This window comes from Pelophylax lessonae, assembly GCF_965119305.1.
Source record: "Pelophylax lessonae genome assembly, chromosome: 4".
In the NCBI taxonomy this organism is placed as follows: Eukaryota; Metazoa; Chordata; class Amphibia; order Anura; family Ranidae; genus Pelophylax; species Pelophylax lessonae.
Genome location: NC_138771.1, coordinates 355,461,715 through 355,483,936, shown reverse-complemented (window position 1 = coordinate 355,483,936; position 22,222 = coordinate 355,461,715). Strand labels below are relative to the sequence as shown.

General features: G+C 41.5%; 1 protein-coding gene across 1 annotated transcript in view; it reads right to left on the bottom strand.

Annotated features, from left to right (window-relative positions):
- The window catches only part of SHROOM1 (shroom family member 1), a 139,657-nt gene that overhangs the window by 19,421 nt on the left and 98,014 nt on the right, over positions 1-22,222 (bottom strand). The window contains exons 3-5 of the mRNA XM_082253262.1: positions 15,651-15,715; positions 7,979-8,521; positions 561-1,097 (exon numbers count right to left, since the gene is read on the bottom strand). Coding sequence (XP_082109388.1) covers positions 561-1,097; positions 7,979-8,521; positions 15,651-15,715 — 1,145 coding nt within the window. The remainder of the gene's footprint in view (positions 1-560; positions 1,098-7,978; positions 8,522-15,650; positions 15,716-22,222) is intronic.

Below are 22,222 nucleotides of genomic sequence, written 5' to 3'. Positions count from 1 at the left end.
TGTAAAATCTGGAATTTGAACCAATAGTCTTGAACTTGCATCCATAACTAGAATTCTAGCTATGCACAAGCTAGGTTCGAAATCCATACCTTAACTACAAACACATTTTTTAAGCAAAGCTAATGGGTTAGTCTACCCAAAATGGATACTTCCATTATGGCAGATGTTAGCAGGCTCCAGGTATACCACACACATGCCCTGTCACTACAAGTGTTGTATCTGGGGAAGCCTTGCTCTTGCGACTGTGTTCTATATTTAGTAAAATAAATGAAAAGAATTGGAACAGGCAAGAGTGAATAAGCAAACCTAAAAACCCACTTATTACCAGAGTTTTAGACACCTAATTAGCCACTGAGAATTCAGACCACCATCCAAAATAGCAAATTATATGAAAAAATATTAGGATTACCTATGTGAATGAATAATATATTGAATAATATATTATAATATATATTAATATAATATATTGAATGAATTGAATAATAATTTAAAGGTTTATTGTTCAGGTCAAGCAAAAAGACTAGTCTGTATTTGGAGTAAACTGTTCATGAAGCACTTACTGATCTTCCTTAGGCCCCCGATTCCTGCCTTTTTCCAGTACTGAAATATCCACATGGAAGAGGCTTTTCATAAGACCGATTGCAGATGTCCTCACAGGAAGAGGTTTTAGAATGTCCACCAGGGACTTGTCTTTGGATACAATCTCTTTAACCAGTTCTGAACACCTCTCCTCTGCCAGGGGCTTCAATGTGACTTCATTCAAGTCTTGTTTGACTGAATCCCCTTTCTCCTGCATACTGACATCCAATTCTTGCCTGGTGGATCCATTGCTCTGGCTGTCTTCATCATAACCCGCAGAGCTGGCTGTCTCTGTACTGATCACCTGGATGCTTGGGTTGGGACCTAGATCTTCCTGCTGTAAGCTGCTCATTGACTGAAAGTCAGTGGATTTTCGATGTTTATGTACAACTACAGTCTTGTGATCTCCAGCTGTAAGAAAAGGCGGCTCTCTGGCTGCTGAACTTTCGCAAAGGTCATTCACATCAGCTCTCACCTCATTATCATACCCTGGAAGATCTTCATCAGATGGCTCCAATCTTAAAGAAAACAACCACAAGTCACTACTGATTAGTGTCCAAGGATTAGAAATCACAACAGATCATATGAAACAGATACAGTATGTACTGTAATAACGAAAGCTAAAAAATAAATAAATAAATGTTGACAAGTTAGTGAATGCGCCAAAATTTAAAAAGGAAAAACGACCCCTTCTTTGTCTGAGCCTTTTTCTAGTTTCTATGAACCAAAGTACATGTTCATTCCTCTTCTTTCCAATGGCTCCTACATCTCACTTCCGGGCTCTGAAACCCACCTACAATCCGGTCTCTGTGGCTAGATGTACTATGAAAACAAAGTAATAAGAGTTGTCTACCCGATGAAAGCATCCCCTTATAAAGTTAGGGGTTAAAATCAAGAGTAATACATACAGAAGTCAACTTCTCCCTTTCCTATGTATATGTGCCGCATTAATTTGTCAGCCAAGTCAGATAGAAGATTGTGCTGGGTCTCGGTGACACATAACCTTAGCGAAGCAATAGTAGACCTCCCACTCTTAGATATATCTATGGCTAAACTTCAAATCCAAAGTGCACATTTTACGGAGTAGCTGGGAGATCAAACCTATAAATAAATGTGTAAAGCCTGTCTGTTCCACAGTTAAGCCTTCAATGACAAACAGTGTTTCCCAAAGGCAAAACAAAAAAGGTTACAACCATTTCATAGATCACAGCAGATGTAACATGAAATATATAAGTCCTTTTTTAAGGTATTCACGATATTCACTAAATAAAATACTAAGACCATTAAAAAAGTAAAAAATAAGTAATATCAGGTTTTCATCTTTATCCATTTAAAAGTATTCCATCCTTCGGAATAAAGCAGGAAATCCTTTCAGCCCCTTAATGGTTGTTGGCAATGAGGATCTCTACATACAGGCCCTTATCACTTTGGCCACTCACAGTTGAGGGCCTCTTATGGCCGGAATACACGAGTAGAATATCGCCCGATCATTCGACCACCGACTTATGAAAAAGTGTTCGTTGGTCGAAAACGTTGCCAACATACACGGGCCGAATATCGCCCGACTGTTGACCGCCGACCATCGAAACAGTGTTCAGCGTGATGATGTTCTACAGATTTCAAATGAACGACCTTAACACCAATGTATAGAATATCGTTCATTCGCAAACGAGACGACAACATTTTTCGTTTTTTTCAAACGGTATTTTCCGTTCACAATATCGATATTGCTCATTGATGGCTGGGCATTAATGAGTAGAATATCGGCCGATCGTTCGCTGAATGGAAATTTTCGGCGGATTTTCTTATCGTGTATTCTGGCCATTAGAACTGGCAGAAGAATTCTATCCTTTATAGCTTGCAGAGAAAACTAGGTTTTTGACAAAGTATATGAAAAATTACAAAACTACTTGGTTTTAAAAGACTATTTCAGGCTCTATTGTTCCAAGGCTTAAGGCCCCTTTCACACGAGAGGTCCAGTCAGGTCCGGCTGTCTGTTTTTTAGCCGGACCTGATCGGACCCTCCATTCTACTTTATGGAGTGCTAGGTGTAAACAGACATATGCCATAAAAAAAAAATGGAAGGGGATCCATTCCCCTTCGGTTGGTTGGATCGGATTGTAGTTGGGTGTAAATGGACAGCTGGTCCATTTACATCTGGCTGTCCGCAGAGCGGGCTGTGTCCGTGCCAGCTCTGCATAAGCGGAGTGGACAAGGACCTGTCAACTGGCTGCTTTGCTCATGTGTGAAAGGGGCCCAAAATTCTTGATAGAAAAATACAACATATGTGCATACGCTTCCACAGACTATTAATGTTGCATGTTATTTTAAAAGTTGTATTTGGAAAATTGTTGTTTATCTGCAATTTGCAAAAACCTTCACAAAAGTTGAAACCATTGAAAGATTGTGATGGAAGATGTGTCAACATTGTAGTGTACCAATATTGTGCGATGCAACCAAGATAGTATGTTTTACACTTAGAGGGTATGTAAAGCCAAAACTCTTTTTTTACCTTTTGGATTGAGTGGTAAGAGTTTAGGACTCCTGTCAAGTTTTAGCCTGGGTTCACACGTATGCTGTGTAGGATTCAAAACTATTCCTGTGCGCTTACCGCACTGCATCACAGACGCACTACGTTTATGAGAATTGCTGCGGGTGTCAATGTTAAAGAACGCCCCAAAAACGGTTTGCAAAACGCAGTGCGATTGGCTGAATCAGATCACATGGGTACGAACACCAATGCAATCTCATTTCAGTGCAGCAAAAAAAAAAAAAGGTGCATGCACCTTTTTCATGTGGGTGAGGTGCGGTTTGAGCCATACAAAATGAATGTGATTTAAAGAGGAATGCAGTGCGATTCCTGTCCGAATAACATGCAGTTCTCCGCACCGCATCAGTGTGAACCTAGGCTGAATGTTCCAACGAGGGAGGTTTGCATTCTTTACTTTAATGTTTGGGAAATCCAACATTTTGAGTTTGCAAGAAAACAGGAATAGAGGGAAATAGAGGAAGCATCTTCCTGTGGGAACTCTTGCCCCTGTGGCCACTGTCTAAAACGGCATTTCTCTCTCTTTTGAGAAGTTTCCTCTTCCCTTTTTGTGTCTGTAAAAGGGGAAGTGAAGAGAAATTTCTCCAATTGGACACAGATGGAAAAACAGGTTTTAACCATTTCCTTCTCTATCCAAAAAAAAAAAAAAAAAAAGTTTTGGCTTTAGATATACTTTAAGGGAAACCTGTCAGGAGACTGTAGACCTGCTGAAAATGCTACTTGTCTGGCTGTCACATTGATCCACTGGATTCAATTCATTTCGATCCACTGATCAGATACTACCATGTAAGAGAATGGATTACATGGTCTGCATATTTGTTCTGGATCATTGACTGAGGAAGCCAGTGTGATCATATCATTAGGAGGTCAGCTATGACAGACCTGTACTTCTCTCATCATAGTTTTATGGGATGTGGTGCATTTAAAACAAGCCTCATATCTCTAGTAAAATTATTTGATATTCTTGTAAAATCAGGTGTTTAGTCACCCATTCTGTTTGCTAAGAGTTTATTAGGTATTTATATACTTGCATTTCGTCTCATCTTATTCTAACTTATTTTGTTTTGTTTTTTCATTTATTGTTGTAAATAGATATGTAATTACCGCATTTATTCTTTTGAATGAGATTGCAAGTGTAATACAATAGACATTTCTGTACATTGGATTAATTATGGCTGGTTATTGTGGCTTGGCTTTTGAAGGGATGATGGATCAGATCCATCAGGCCCAAAGTACCTCCATAGGGGGCATTATTTTAGACGGGTTTCTTTTTGAGGTTAAAAAGATTATTAGAGAAAAAAAAAAATCAAGGATTTACTGGAATAATGGGATTTTTGACTTACCATAAAATCCATTTCTCTGATGTTTTTTGACGGACACAGCTCCTTATCTTCTTGACCGTTGGGTTATGCTGCCCCCTACAGGAGTAGGACACTAGGCAGGAAAAAGCTTGACTACCCCTATGGGGAAGTCCCAGGGGGTATACACTCACTCTCTCTCACTCTCAGCTATAGGTACTCAGTTTTGTAACAAGCAGTGTCAGAAGAAAACCAACTCCACAGAGGGGTGGGTGCTGTGTCCATCAAGGCACATCAGAGAAATGGATTTTACGGTAAGTCAAAAATCCTAGAAATTTGGGCAATGCCTTTGTTGCTCATTTCGGGCCAGAGGGCGCTATATATATATATATATATATATATATATATGTGTGTGTCCACCTTTAATTGGTCTATAGTGATGTCAATATATTATTCGAGCTAGGAGTCATTAACAATAGATGAGGTTGCTATGGTCATGCCCTGTCAGATTTAAAAGGTGTTATATAGATCGGTATTGTAGGGATAATATGCTTTCTCAAATGGCAGCTGTTGTCAATTGTGGTTTGTCATTCCTTGATATGCCTAGACCGTTACCATAATAAAGAAATGGGCATGTCACTGCATTCAGTGCTGAATAGGAACTTCCAAAATGGCGTATGGAGTCACGTGTGCGCGGCAGCCAATAGCGCTGCAAAATGGCTGCGGCTGTCATCAATGACACATGAAGTCGCGTGTGTGGCCGCCAATGGTGCTATAGTCAATGACCATTGAAGTTGGACAGCGGGGAATGCACATTCGCATCCCAACAGTGACGTCAGAAGCTGCTGAAATGGAGGGAGCACATAAAATCCTCCCAGGGCAGCGGTCTGTCAGCTATGGCCGTTTGCCCTGCTGTAAGCCTGCATTAACAGGATGGGAGATCTGAACAGGTAATTTAGCTAAACCCTCCTTTCAATGCATACTTATTTGATGTAAGAATATGGCTGCAAGTGGGAACAAATCTCAGTTTTATTCCAATATGCTGTGGTATCTCTTATCTAGGGTTTTGGAGTTATCCTGAAAGTGTTACAGACATTTGGGACCAGCTCTGTTTGTGGCATGTGGATTGCTTTTTTCCTCTGATTATTGAGGGCTATTCCCATTGAGGTAAGGGGGTTATATATAGTATTCAGGGGGAATGATGTTGCGTATTTTTGTGGAGAAGGTTAAGGTTCATATGGTGAATGTTGGCATGTATATATTTTTATACAGGTTACCACTATTAAGGAGAAACATTGCCCAAATCCTGAAGTATCAAGAAGCTAAAGGCTGACTACAGGATCTAATTGGATCCCACCATTGGGATTATCCCATGTGGTTATGGTGGGTATCTATTGGTCATAGCTTTCAGGGGAGCTTTTGGAATTAAATATTTAAAAAAAGCAAATTTAACCTTTTTGAACATCCAATTATGATTAATCTCACATCTTTGCAGGCTTCACTTGGTGGGTATTTTTTCTCTATGACACACTGATATTCCACGGATCTACTCATTTATGATTTTATCATCACATTCTTGGAAACCTTGAAGACACCCATGGTGAGAACTATTCATTAGGAGGTCTTACTGAGATATATATGAATGGTATAATCAATTGTACTTTTGTAAATACATTTATGTGGATCTTTAGGATTCATATTTAATAAATTTATATGGTTTTTCATTTTGTACTTAGGGTTACCATGTACAAGGCGCTATAAGTCTCCTGAGGAAGCCACAGCTAGTGACTTAACATGTTGAGCGGAAACCTCTGTACAAAAGGCCATATGAATTTGTTATGGTTTTTTAAGGTCTTTTAATTTTTTTTTAAAACTTTTGATACTTGAAATAAACTACTTTTCATTACGATATCTAATTTTTGTGGATGAGGACCTTAAAAATTCCCTTCTACAAATGTTTACAATAGCTGGGATGTGGTGCATTAAAAAAAAACCTAATTTCTAGCAAAATTATTTGATATTCTTATTTAACTCTCAGTCTCTATAAAATTTACTTACAGTATTCGAACACAAAAAGTTGTAAATATCCCAATGTTTTTAAACATGATAGGGTCATACAGGTGCAAGCAGAGCAGATGTTTGGCCTGTTCGTTTATGGAACATGGGAAAAGTAGTTTCACCTCAAAAGAAGGTCGATCCTTTAAGATCCAACAATTTATTAGCTGTAGTACCCAGTTTGTGGTATATTGCCTGAAGTGTCCCATGTGACCTGCTCTATATAGGGAGGACAGTCCGGCCATGTGCACCAGATTTGGAGAACATCGTCGCTATATAGAGCAGAAGAAGGATAAACATAGTGTACCCAGGCACTTTTGCAAAGTGCATGGCGGTTGCACTAAAGGCCTAGAATTGTTTGGCATTGAGGCCATATCCATGTCCCTCCCTGAGGGGGAAAGGTTCTCCAGACTATGTAGGCAAGAGACCTTCTGGATATTCTTGCTCGGCTCCATGTCTCCAGGAGGGCTGAACGAGGAACTGGAGGTCAGTACCATCATCTGACTGGTCTACCTGTAGCAAGTTTCCAAGCCTCCTTTATTATATATATTTATTTTTGTTTGTACCCTGGCTGTTATGGTTTATGACATTATATGCAGATTGGTGTATAAGGTAAATTGATTTCATGGTTATCTAATTTTAATATTAATCTGCTTAATTTGTATCCAGCATATGGATTTTATGGTATCTATTTTATGGTATTAATGTATAGGCAGTATTAATGGCCTATTATGGCTTTATACTGAATAATGTGGTTATAAGGTTGCTTGTAAGTCCCTTGTTCCTCTCCTCCACAATGGGTTGTATCGCCTCAGAGTCGGGCCCTTTAAATTTATAGATGGTAATTGGGGTAGGAGTATATATAAGGAGGCAGTATAGGAGGAAGGGCGGGACCTGGAGGCTCCGCCTTCAAAACGCGTAGTCATGGCAACCACTTTGCAGTGCTGAATCACTTCACACTCCTGTCCACAACAGAGCATAGCCTCGGCCGAGGCTCTGGCGCAGCTGAGATAGTTGGCGAACCGATGCGCAGGCGCACTGAGGTCCGATACGTAGGCACTTGGCGGGGAGACAGGAGGAAGAAGCGGACGGAAGAGCTGACAGTAGCGCTGTCCCGAGCTGGGTGAAAGCTGTAGGGCAGACCGTAGGCCACCCGGGAGGGAGAGGAGGAGAAGGCTCTTGCAGATGTGCCTGTCGTTAAGATGGAATAGTGAGTGCAAATGAATAGTCTTGTATTGTGTGTTTTACAATAAAACGTTACTACTCAAAAGGTCGGCGTGCGCGGTTTGTCTCCCATTTTTTGCAGCTGTGTTTTTGATCAAGTCCGCCACCCAGTGGACAATATGAGGAGCTGCAACGACCACAAACTGCTATACGCACACCACAGCAAGCTGGGACTGTATAGAGGATCAGCACTTTTTTTCTGGTGATATTTCACATATTGTGTGTGGATTGTTGTTTGTTTTTAACTTACAGTATTCGGGAGCTCAAACATTACCTTGACATATGTGTATTTAGATGGACAGGTAAGTCACCGGGTGATGGTGGATTGTCCTCAGTAGTATAGTGTGCATTCTGTTCCTGCTGCATACATGTAAAAACCTCATCTTCTACTTGCTGGCAGGACGAAATGTGAGCAGCTGTAGTGTAAATTTGTGAAGGAAGAGTGCTGCTGGAATTGTCTGAGAAAACATCACTTGTTCTCTGGGCCCTGGAATGTTTCTCTTGTGCTGACTTTCCAACACCTGATCTGTGAGGCTCCAGAAAATCTTCCATACTTATTTGTCTGGGCTGCTTTCCCGATTCATGCTCAGCACAGGCCTTAAGCTTGTCTCGATGCAGCACAGCTGTGCCACTTGTCGATTCTGGCCGAGGCATCAGCATGGCAACTTTAATGTGGTAAATCTGATCACTGCTTTGACTCAGCACAGAAAGCCGTGTTTTGTCTGAGGTTCCTAATTCTTCCAAGGACTTCCCCCGACTTTTGGCTATCAAAACTTTTTCAGTCTGACTTTCAGCATTATCTCCCATGACAGACAATCTGTGTTGGGTGCAAATAGTCAAGTTAGTATCTCTTTCAAACACATATATGTATCAATTTGCAATTATAGGAGTAATCATTTATTTAAAAACGCACATTGTAAAATTAGAGGCTCTGTAAAGCAATCCTTTCCAGAGACCAACATGGGCCAAAATGACCAAATAACACCTCAATGCCATTTTAAAAAGCTTTCTCCGTCAAATTATTCCACAATGGTGGTTTGGTAGTCTTAAATTATAAACCATTCAAGGATAAAAGCTGGGCAATAAAACTGCCAAGTGTATGACCAGCATCAATATCACATTTTTATCTTCTCTCTCCTAACACTGGCCTTGCATGCTGTGCAATAAACACTCCTGAGCACGCCGCAGTACTCACACTGTGTGATACGCACTTCTGAGCTTTGTGTGATATGCACTCCTGAGCCCTGCACCAAATGTGATATGTACACTTGAACCCTGCGCCTTATGCAATACGTGGTCCTAAACCCTGCATACTGTGTGATACGTACTCCTAAAATCTTTGCAATATGCATTTCAGAGCCCTGTGCTCTGTCTGTACATAATGTCATAGTCATGAAAATAAAGAAGACTCTTTGAATGAGAAAGCTCCATATATATACACACACATTATATATATATATATATATATATATATATATATATATATATATATATATATATATATATATATATATATATATATATATATATATATATATATATACACACACACACACACAAAGTACAGTCCAAACTTTTGGTCTGTACTGTGTGTATATATTATTATATATATATATATATATATATATATATATATATATATATATATATATATATATATATATATACACACACACACACACATACACATACACACATGCATACACACACACACACACTATATTGTCAAAAGTATTGGGATGCCTGCCATGAACTTTAATGGCATCCCAGTCTTCGTACATATGGTTAAATGTTGAGTTGGCCCATCCTTTGCAGCTATAACAGCTTCAGCTCTCACCTCTTCTGGGAAGGCCATCCACAAGGTTTAGGAGTGTGTCTACGGGAATGTTTGACCATTCTTCTAGCAGCGCATTTGTGAGGTCAGGCGCTGATGTTGGGCAAGAAGGCTGCCTCACAGTCTTCGCTCTAATTCATCTCAAAGGTGTTCTATCAGGTTGAGGTCAGGACTCTATGCAGGCCAGTCAAGTTCCTCCATCCCAAACTCGATCATCCATAGCTTTATGGACCTTGCTTTGTGCACTGGTACAAATCATTTGGTGGAGGGGGGGATTATGGTGTGGGGTTGTTTTTTAGGGCTTGGGCCCTTCGCTCCAGTGAAGTGAACTCTTAGGGCGTCAGCATACCAAGACATTTTGGACAATTTCATGTTCCCACCTTTGTGGGAACAGTTTGGGGGTGGCTCCTTCCTGTTCCAACATGACTGCGCACCAGCGCACAAAGCAACGTTCATGAAATACATGGATGAGCAAGTTTGAGGTGGAGGAACTTGTCTGGCCTGCACAAAGTCCTGACCTCAACCTGATAGAACATCTTTGGGGTGAATTAGAGTGGAGACTGTGAGCCAGGGCTTCTTGTCCAACATCAGTGCCTGACCCCACAAATGTGCTTGAGGAAGAATGATCAAACGTTTCCATAGACACTCCTAAACCTTGTGAACAGCCTTCCCAGAAGAGCTGAAGCTTTTATAGCTGCAAAGGGTGGGCCAACTCAATATTGAACCCTACGGACTAAGACTGGGATGCCATTAAAGTTCAAGGTGTCTCAATACTTTTGACAATATAGTGTATATACACACGTAGACAAACACATTCAAATTAACCATTCTGAAAAGTTTTATCTTATCTGGCATTGTTTCAAGAGTTCAATAATTGTGCTTGCCCCAGAGTCCTTATAAAGTACTGCACTAACAGCACAAACTATTTTAAAGCTAGTGCTTAAAACATTATTGTGCCACACATTTCTGTAAGTAAATATATTATATATATATATATATATATATATATATATATATATATATATATATATATATATATACACACTGTATACACACACTCATTCCTAAACTTCTTTCACAACCATTTTACACAGGTATATCATTTCTGGCACTCTGATGTTCAATAAAATGTTCTAAACCTAGTCCTCAAAGTACTTAACAGCATGTACGTAACAGCATGAATTGGCAAATAACAATCCTAACTACTCATCACATTGCTTTCGTGGCTGTAGGTCAGAAGGCACAGTCCAGCACAAACAGTAGGAGTGCCCTACATTACAGAGATTCTAGATAAGAGTGTATACTTAGATCAGTCCTGATCCACGTAAAGGTCACCATAATGATAAAATACAATTTAATAAATATTTGATTCAGTAATCTGTAATACAGCTACAAAATGAGATTTTAATAAAACTACAAATAACTCATTTATTTATTTTTCCCCTTCCTTTCTTCTATTCACTTCTTACAGTTTTATTTCTTTGTCTTTTCACCTCATTTAAAGTATCACTAAACCCAGGACCCTGCATTCACTACATCTGGTCTCCCACAGTACACGGAACATGGAGATTCAACTATTTTAATAAATATAAACTGCTAAATACCTTTTCTCATCAGCAGTTAGAGCAGTCTTGTGGCTTCTATCAGTATCCAGCCAAGCACTGGTTAAAGCTTGTAGGAGTTTTCTGACTATACTATGAGACTGCAAAAGCCCTGACCCTCTGTCTGGAAAGTGCTGATTGGCCCTTTGCTGATAACATGCACTTCCAAGAAAAAAAAAAAAAAAAACTATCTAGCAATATACAGTAAACTGAGCATGTGCAGCCTGACTCCACAGGCTCCGTGTTATCAGGAAATTATCTGGGGACAGTGGAAGGATCTGTGCATACAAGATCATACGGCCTTTTTTACACAAAGCAAAGGATTAACCCATTAGGTTCCACAGTGAGAACAACAAGCTTGGTTTACGGATATACAGACCGATTTTAATGTTGGGGGTTTAGTAACACTTTAAATACCATATCTATGTTTTGACAACAGTCAGACATCCTTTAAAATTGCAGCGAGAGATAACTTGTGGCACCTACTGACAGTACAATCAACACTGGATTTCTCAGACACTACATTTGCCACAGACATTGGGGTTGACCAAGAACGGGTAAAAATGTAACTGAGAAATTTAAAAACAGAAATGGCAATAGTGGAAATTTTATATACAAAGGGAGTGAGACCACCAAAATCAGGGGCATGGCATTGCACATGGGGGTACAAAATACACTGAATAATTCCGTACATGTTTTGCTATGTGCATGGTGAGCAAGAGAGTTGACACAGGAAATCAAAGGAAGTTGCATCTCATTGCAACATCTGGTTATGGAAGATACTCCAACCGGTTACAGCGCTGTAGTGCATGCTACCTGGTGGCTCATAGTGATAAATATGAAAAAAAACAAAAAACACATTTTATATGTTTTTTCACAGGTTAAAAGAGCAGTTACAGAAAACACCTAGCAATATGCTGCTAACTACAGGCTATTGCTGTGTAGTTGTTTAGGCTATTAGTTCTGTAAAGCTAAGGAAGACATGTGTATTTGAAACTAATAATAATAACAATAGTAAAGATAAAATCAGATCATACTGTATTTTAGAAGTTAAATATGCAAATACAGTATACAAAAAAATAGATAAGAGTTTACAAACTAGTAATTATTAAAAAAAAAACTACACAAACTTTTTTTTTTTACCGTTAATTACACATAGTATTTCTTAATGTAACTTGTTGATTCACTTTGTAACTATGGCAAGTTGTAAAAATGTCTAATAATGTAAGTAAAGTGTAATATAATTGTTTAGGATCAGTAGTCCGTAAACATATGGGTGAGTTTCCACTGAGTAGTCAGTAGATGGCGCTCCAAGACTTTAAAAATGTAAATATTTCATAGCTGGTTGTGGACATGAACAATAAGAAAGAAAAGGTAATGATGGGGATGTACAAGACAAAAATGAAGGTTTCTGAGGATCTACTCCGTAAAGATGAGACCTTTTAGAGAGTAGATCACAACAACATCCAATGAACAGTGAATATCCCATCAGCTCCTAAATGAAAAGGGCAGGCGTAATCAGAGTACAATTCAGAGCTGGCCATAGTCTTTCACTGAATATCACAGAGGAACTAACATTTCATCCTTGTAACTGCAGCACAACTTTCTTTGAATGATTCATACTGTGGAACAATCTGTATTCTTCTATGGAAGACATTAGTTGACTTTAGTGTCGGTTCACACTTCAGCGATGTCAGACATCGCATGTGATTCGCAGCGCACTGCCATGCAAATCACTTGCGATATCGGTGCGTTGCAAATTCAGCAATACAGATTGTATGGCTGAGTTTGCATCGCATTTGGACCAAAGTCGCACAGTACCCTTTTTTGGTCTGCACCAGAATCGGATCTCATGGGTGTTCACACCTCTGCAATTCTACTCATGTCTGAACTGACAGTTCGCACTGCGATATGCAAACTGATCTGGGGGTGTCATTAACTTTGATTTGAAACACCCAGCAATTTGCATATGGCAGTGTGAACTGCCTGTGAGTCGGGTGCGATGTGGGAACCCGCAGTGGATTCGCAGGGTTCCCGCATTGCATATTTGTGAACCGGCACTTAATGTAAGTTTTGATTCAGCATAGAAAGCATTAACCTCTTGCCGCCAGCCACACGTCTCGGCGAGTGGGCTTGAACGGTGAGAGGCCGCATATATTCGGGCCTTATGTAAACACAAAACTGTGCTACGAGCACACTCCCCCACGGGGACTGGAAAGTTCCCGATGCATACTTGCAATTAGGAGTTTTCCAATCATGCGACCACTGTGAAAGCCAATCACAGCAATCACATAACCCAAATACCTGCCTCTGCCTCCTGGCATCTAGAAGTTCTTTAAGGGTCAGGAGGTGGCAGCGGGATGGGGTTAAGAAAAACCTTCTGCCTTTAGAGTCACTTTAAGGAGAATGAACCACCTAGAGAATTCTATAAGGAATATATAATCTATTAGACTTCAACAAGAAAGTCTGAATTAAATATCTAAGGCTTCAAGAGTCATTCAGAATAAAATTACACTTTCAGAATGGGAGTGAAGAGCTTTTAGACTTCACTGGCTACATGCCTGATCCAGCTCAGTGACAAAGTATTTTTAATACCTTCAGTATGCAGCCCCCTCTAATACCTATCTAAGGCCGACCCAGCGATGTGCACGAGATCAGCTGCTGTCCTGACTCTCTGCCTTCACATTGGCTCAGAGACAACAGTGGGAGCCACTGGCTGCTGCTGCTCTCACTCACAGCCAGTGAGGAGGGAGTGGGGGCGGGGCCAAGCCCCTTCCTGTGTGTCTTATGGCCTTTCATGTATTCATCTCTATTAGGCCTTTCATATGCTGACCATAGACAGAACAATATTTAGCCTGTTCAGTGTGTGTGGCTGTCCCTGTTCGACAGAAGTCAACTGTTGTATCACTTGGTCCCACAGGGGATACAATGTCCTAGCAGGGGGTTTTCTGTTTAGGTTTCATGAACAAAAAAAAAAAAAGACTACAAATCTATGGCCAGTTTTAAAAAGTAGTGAAGCCATGATGAAGATGACAACCCTAGAGCCTGCACTAAGTCAGAAAGGTCAACTCCCATATCTTCATCCTCACACGTGTCAACATCAATACAGGGGGAGATTTACTAAAGCTAAGGCCCTTTTCACACTTGTGAGACCTAAAAGTCACGCGATTTTACCGCAATTTTGTTGCCGCGATTTTGACTGGACTTGAAGCAATGCCTATGTCTTTGGACCTCAAAAAGCATTAAAATCGTCTCAAAGTCATGCAGGGACTAGTTCAGGTATGAACGGTACTCAGTGGAAATCATGGAGTACGACTGGTCATGTGACTTTGCAGTCCCAAATAGCAGGACAAGTCACACAAGTGTGAAAGGAGCCTAAAGATTGCAAAATCTGGTGCAGCTCTGCATCAAAACCAACCAACTTCCAGGTTTTATTGTCAAACCCTAACTGAACAAGCTGAAGTTAAAAGCCAGTTGGCTATTATGCACAGCTACACCAGATTCCAAATGCTCCAGTTTTAATAAATCAAACCCTCCATTTAAATGTCTTATGACAGTTGTATGATAATGTAGATATGTTTGAACATGAATTTATCTGGGTTTATGGACAGGGCCGCCATCAGGGGGGTACAGCCCATACACTTGTAAGGGGCCCGTGCATCTGGACGGGCCTGGCGGGAATGAGAGAAGGTGGGACGGGTACAGAGGTGCTCCGTGGTTGCGCTGGCTTTCTGAGTCGGCAGCATCTGCTGCTCTGTGTCATTGAGCTCGCATGGGGCTCTTTGCTGCCACCTCTGGCTACTTCCTGCATGTGCACTCCTCGTGTCTGCACTGTACACAGTACAAGTACTGTATCCTGGACTGCAGCTCCTCTGAGTCTCACCCAAATGTGGAAAGAGGAGCTGGGACTAGAGAGACCACCTTACAAGGGCTATTGTACAAGTGAAGGGGGTGTGTGTGTAATATTATATATATATATATACATACATACACACACACACACACATACGTGGGGGGGTGGCTGAGTGCGTACAGGTGCCAGGGGGGGCTGAGTGCGTACAGGTGCGAGGGCGGGCTGAGTGCACACAGGTGCGAGGGCGGGCTGAGTGCGCACAGGTGCGAGGGCGGGCTGAGTGCGCACAGGTGCGAGGGCGGGCTGAGTGCGCACAGGTGCGAGGGGGGCTGAGTGCGTACAGGTGCGAGGGGGGCTGAGTGCGTACAGGTGCGAGGGGGAGCTGAGAGCGTACAGCTTCTGGATTGGAATGTCTTTTTGGGCAAGATATAATTCCTTACTGCTAAATCTTGAAAGCACTGATGACTTGGAATACACTTTTCATTCTCATATAATATGTTGTAAGATTGTTAAAATAAAAGAGTGTGTATTATAGGACCCAGTGGGATTGCTAGTTGGTGGATTTGGTGGGACGGCCCGGTGGGGCTCAGGCCTAAAGCTGTGCAAGGGGCCCCACAATTTCTGATGGCTGTCCTGTTTATGGATCCATGTTGCTTACCTATTTTTGGAAACATTGCTATTTTGTAGTGCCGATGTTGAGAGCGCCAGATGTCCAACAGAGTTCTAAAGAAAAGCAAAAAAGACAGATATTGGTCAATTTCTAAAGTTGTTTAATTAATCAACAGAACATGTAGCAATCTCTCAAAAAAGCTGTACAGTTGCATTTTATTGGGCAAGTTTTACTTTTTTTAAACAGACTTTTGTACGTACTCGCTGCATTTTTCTTACAGGAGCTCATGCTGCAAGATCTGCCCTCTACTCACAGAACTCTGGGTGTTAACAACTCAAAATCTTGGGTTCATTTTTAGTAACTGCAAATCTTTTTTTTCTTCGCACATGGAGTGAGAACAATAGTATAGGTATGCCCAGCCAATCAAAGTACATTTCAGTGTTCTTTGCAGTTGGTCATCAATGGTCTTTAAATCCTGACTCCTAAAAATGATTCCTTGCAGTTGGGCTACACCTGCACTGCAAGGGTTTGCGGCTCGTTTAGATCTAGGTGGCTAGTTAAAGTGCATTTACTTACCCGATCCTCCATGCTGTAGACTGGTCCTGCATAGAATCTTCTCCCCTATGCTCTAATGCAGTGGTCGCCAACCTTTCGGACCACACAGACCACCAAACTCACAATTTTGAATCCTGTGGACCACTAATATGTACGTGCCTTATACACAGAATGCTCTGGCTCCCTGCCCTCCTCCCCCTGGATCACACTGCTGCCTTATACACACACAATGCTCTGGCACTCTGCCCCCTCTCTGCTGCCTTACACAGGATCTCACCTTATCCACCCATGTGTTCGAGCTCCATACTGCCTCCCACAGTCTGATCAGCACTCCAGTTGGAAGTCCCTCCTTCACCTCCCCATCTCTGCACTACTCCCGGCGCCTCCCTCTGAGTTCACAGGAGCCAGAACTACAGAGGAGACATCAGGTATCAATGCACGCTGACATTTAGACTGTCAGCGCGCATTGAGAACAACACTGGAAACAGCTTTGGGCAGTATGCATCAGTTGATTTGTGTCAGGACCCCTGGGGACCTCCAACATTTTCTCCTGGACCATCAGTTGTACACGAACCACTGGTTGGCGACCACTGCTCTAGTGGTCTAAGGTCCTGATGTCATTAACATCAATGTATGATCTATTGCCTTGCAATGGATGTGATGAGGTTGAGGTACAGTTCACCACCAGAGTGTGGGGGAGAACCATCTGCAGGGGAGCAGAGGATCAGGTAAGCTCAGGCTAAATGAACAGTTAAATGGGGCAGGTGCTGCCCCATTGCAAGGGATGGTAATTTTTACGTTTCACTGAGTTGGACTGTAACTTCTTCCCGCTGACTGCACGCATATATGCGGTCTCTCTGGCAGGTGGGCTTTAATGCATACAGTATCTCCCAAAAGTTAGTACAACCCTCACATTTTCGTAAATATTTTAGTATATCTTTTTATGTGACAACATTGAAGAAATTACATTTTGCTACAATGTAAAGTATTGAGTGTACAGCTTGTATAACAGTGTAAATTTGCTGTCCAGTCCTAATTACTCAACACACAGCCATTAATGTCTAAAATGCTGGCAACAAAAGTTAGTACACCCCTAAGTTAAAATGTCCAAATTGGGCATAAAGTGTCAATATTTTGTGTGGCCACCATTATTTTCCAGCACTGCCTTAACCTTCTTGGGCATGGAGTTAACCAGAGCTTCACAGGTTGCCACTGGAGTCCTCTTCCACTCCTCCATGACGATATCACGAGCTGGTGGATGTTAGAGACCTTGCGCTCCTCCACCTTCTGTTTGAGATTATCCCACAGATGCTCAATAGGGTTTAGGTCTGGAGACATGCTTGGCCAGCCCATCACCTTTACCCTCAGCTTCTTTAGCAAGGCAGTGATTGTCTTGGCAGTATGTTTGGAGTGGTTATGTTGAAATACTGCCCTGTGGCCCAGAGGGGATCATGCTCTGCTTCACTATGTCACAGTACATATTGGCATTCATGGTTCCCTCAATGAACTGTAGCTCCCCAGTGCCGGCAACACTCATGGAGCCCCAGACCATGACACTCCCACCACCATGCTTGACTGTAGGCAAGACACACTTGTATTTGTACTCACCTGGATGCCGCCACACATGCTTGACTCCATCTGAACCAAATAAGTTTATCTTGGTCTCATCAGACCACAGGATATGGTTCCTGTAATCCATGTCCTTAGTCTGCTAGTCTTCAGCAAATTGTTTGCGGGCTTTCTTGCGCATCATCTTTAGAAGAGGCTTCCTTCTAGGATGACAGCCATGCAGACCAATTTGATTCAGTGTGTGGCGTATGGTCTGAGCACTGACAGGCTGACCCCCCCCCCCCCCCACCCCTTCAACCTCTACAGCAATGCTGGCAGCACTCATACATCTATTTACCAAAGACAATCTCTGGATATGATGCTGAGCATGTGCACTCAACTTCTTTGGGCGAGGCCTGTTCTGATTGGAATCTGTTCTGTATGGTCTTGGCCACTGTGCTGCAGCTTAGTTTCATGGTCTTGGCAATCTTCTTATAGCCTAGGACATCTTTACGTAGAGCAGCAATTCTTTATTTCAGATCCTCAGATAGTTCTTTGCCATGAGGTGACATATTGAACTTCCAGTGACCAGTATGAGAGAGAGCGATAACACCAAATTCAACACACCTGCTCCCCTTTCACACTTGAGACCTTTTAACACTAACAAGTTACATGACACTGGGGAGGGAAAATGGCTAATTGGGCCCAATGTGGACATTTTCACTTAAGGGTGTACTCACTTTTGTTGCCAGTTGCTTAGACATTAATGGCTGTGTCTTAAGTTATTTTCAGGGGACAGCAAATTTACACTGTTATACAAGCTGTGCGCTCACTACTTTACATTGTAGCAAAGTGTCATTTCTTCAGTGTTGTCACGTGAAAAGATATAATAGAATATTTACAAAAGTGTGAGGGGTGTACTCACTTTTGTGAGATACTGTAAATGCGGCCCTATGTAAATACAAAACTGCACCCTACATGCTCCCAGCACATTCACCAAAAAAAAAGAAGTCCCCAGAGTTGAAAACAGACACCCACACAGTTCAATGAGAGCACCAAAACACGCAAGAGACCAAAGTTTTTATTTATAAAGTTGGTTCACAGCATGGCACTCTCATTGGACTGTAGGTGTGTGATTTCTCAAATATCTGCCAGAGATCAGCGCCATGTCTGCATATGCATGGATCTCGCAGCCTGTATGCACCCCTCAGTAAAACACTGCCTCCTGGGATGTGCGACACACATTCTTTAATTGTGTAAGAGAGATGGCGGAAAAAAACAGGAGAGACTTGTTTGGCACTCATTGCCTTGATAGCTAGTAAAGGGCAGGCATAGAGATGTTGTAATGCTACACTGGATTCCATTCAACAGCCTTCTGTTGGCAGCAGCAGGGGTATTTACACACGATCCTGGCTGTTAAAGCAGCTGGGAGTATGTATCCCCATCAAGCTGACTAACGCAACCCAATCACTTCCACAAGAATCTACCTAAACCCCCCACCCCCATATCTCCTGGGTTCTGGCATGGCAGATGTCTCTGGCTAGAGCAAAGGAAACGTAGCAATCCTCCCTTCAGTGAATGAAACCTGTCATTTCAAGGCTGCTGTGGTTGGGGATGAACCTGATAAAGCTTGCTTACTCACTGGGGTTCATAGGTGACATTAGGGTTCTAATAAACCCCCGATATCTCCTTAACCACTTAAGCCCCAGAGGATTTGGCTGCTTAAAGAGCAGGGGGTATTTTGCGATTCGGCACTGCGTGACTTTAGCGGACAATTGCGCGGTCGTGCGACGCTGTACCTAAACAAATTTTTTTTCCCACAAACAGAGCTTTCTTTTGGTGGTATTTGATCACCTGTGCGATTTTTACTTTTTGCGCTATAAACAAAAAAAAGAGCGTCAATTTTGCAAAAACAACAATATTTTTCAATTTTTTTTATATGAAATTCCCCCCCAAAAAAATGTAAAAATCAAATTTTTTTAACATTTTCGGCCAATTTGTTTTATGCTACATATGTTTGGTAAAAAAAAAAAAAAAATTGCAAAAAGCATATTTTGATTGGTTTGCGCAAAGGGAAAGATTTTTGTCATTTTTTTTTTTTTTTTTTTTTTAACGCGTAATGGCGGCGATCTGCAATTTTTTTTGCAGTACTGCGACATTGCGGCGGACAGATCGGACCCTTGACTGACATTTTTGGGGTTACCAGTGACATTTCTACAGTAATCAGTGCTATACATATGCACTGTTACTGTAAAATTACACTGGCAGTGAAGGGGTTAACTTTATTTGAGAGGGAGGGGCTGTGTGTCTCCCTAGGGGCGTGATTCTAACTGTGATTGGCTGTGGCTTGAGCTGTAGAAACAGTGATCAACGGTCCTACATAGTAGAACAGTATGATCAGTGTTTCTACACAGGGGAGAATGACAGGCGGCTTGTTTACACTAGCCACCTGACTTTCTCCCTCTCCCCCGACGATCGCTGAGTGAGCGGCGGACATCGGGTCCGCCGGTCACACGCGGGGGGGGGTCCGTGACCACGCGGGAGCGCGGCACGCGCTCGCTCCCCAGAGCCTCACAGGCTAGTGACGTACCGGTACGTCACTCTGCCTGTGAGGGGCTGACCGCCGCAGTATACTGTATGTACTTGCGGCGGTCGGCAAATGGTTAACAACATGCCTACCGGGGCAATTTTTTAATTTTTTGCATACATATTAAAACATGCATTTATTGCTAGAAATATTTGTTAACCCCCTAAAAATATATAATTTCGCAAAGCCGAGACCCTGGAGAAAAAAAAAAAAAATGGCGGTAGTTGAAATTAATTATTGTGCACAATATTTGAGCAGTTATTTATCAAATGCATATTTTTATAAAATTGGGTTGCGTTGAGTAAATAGATACCAAATATATCAAGTATTAAAATTGCCCAGACATGGAATCGCAAAAAAAAAAAATTGTCCTCAAAATTCTGCATAGGCAATGCTTCAATGTCTTTGTAGGTCATCAGTTTAGAGGTACCAATGAACTATGGCCCTAATATTATTGCTCTCACTTCAATGTTTGCAATAAATTTGCAAGCGGTTGTGCCCGCCAAGCGCAATGGCCCTACAGAAGTTTGTAACTGTACACTTTGATGCGGCAGACTATTTTTTTTAAATGCCTATCATTAATTTCACTATGTAAAGTCCCAGCTACTTGCTAGTAACTGCATATGCTGTAATCTGTAACGGCTCTGATGCAATCCTCTATATTAATCTGCATTACAGTGCACAGCTGAACATTTAACAGCTGAACGCATTGTGATTTCATATGTATTTAGCACCCTGGACGTGTGGCCACCGAGCCAAGGTTATTTTATTTCCATTTGATAGCTCTATTTTTGACTCAAGGATCTTTGCAAATTCCAAGTGAAAAAACGAATACAAGGGAAGTACATATGCACAACAGAATAGACAGGCTAGAAGATGCAGGAAATGTGGTCCATCTTTTTGAATGCGTTTTCTATTATTCTACTTGGAGGAATTCAAGATGAATTTTTAGTGCTGAAAAGCATTGCTTAGAGCAGGGATCCTCATACTACGGCCCTCCAGCTGTAACGGAACTACATGTCCCATGAGGCATTGTAAAACTGACATTCACAGACATGACTAGGCATGATAGGAATTGTAGTTCCTGAACAACTGGAGGGCCATAGTTTGAAGACCCCTGGCTTAGAGTTTAGCAGTGGTGCACACTGCCACTTTAATAGGAAAGGGCTGGTGACTATATCCATGTGAACCACACTGGCTTAGAATGTACTTGTACTCAACTATAACATTGCTAAGTTTTTTAAAGAATCCTAACAGTCAGAGCTTTTATAGTTCCACAAGGAGCCATTACTCTGTATGATGAAAAAATCAGCTTCTGCTAGGAAGTCACAGCTTTGGGCCAACCCTTTTGCATTTCACTTTAGGTCAGGAATTGGACACTGGTGTGACAAAATACTAATATAGTATATAAATAGGAGTTGCCTGTTTTTTAGGGCTCATGGGAATTCTAAAAGACTAAAAAAGGAAAATAAGGTGTTGTCAGCGCTCAAATAGTCAAATGACGGCAGCGTGCAATCAGCGCAAATATACTAATACTTATATAAACAACACTGTAAGTGCATACAAAATTAAATATGAAAATTGTATGAAAACAAAATCTCTATTAAAGATTTTAAAATACACAAAAGTGATGAAGTGTCCTAAATCACAAGAAAGTGTCCTTTGTAACAAATCCAAGTGAAAAAAAGATTGAAGTGCAAAATTTCCAAGTGCAAAATATTCTCAGGTGTCACCCGTGGTGTCTTGCCTTCACCATATAGCTGAAATGCATACTCACCAGAACTAATTGCTGTCTAAATTATAGCAGCAATAATGCCTTCAGCTACTGGTGTTTTCACTCTGGTTATCACTGTTGAATGGTCAGATACAATGGATCCAGGGCAGCCATCGGGGGGTGGACAGCCCATACACATGTAGGGGGCCAGGCCCC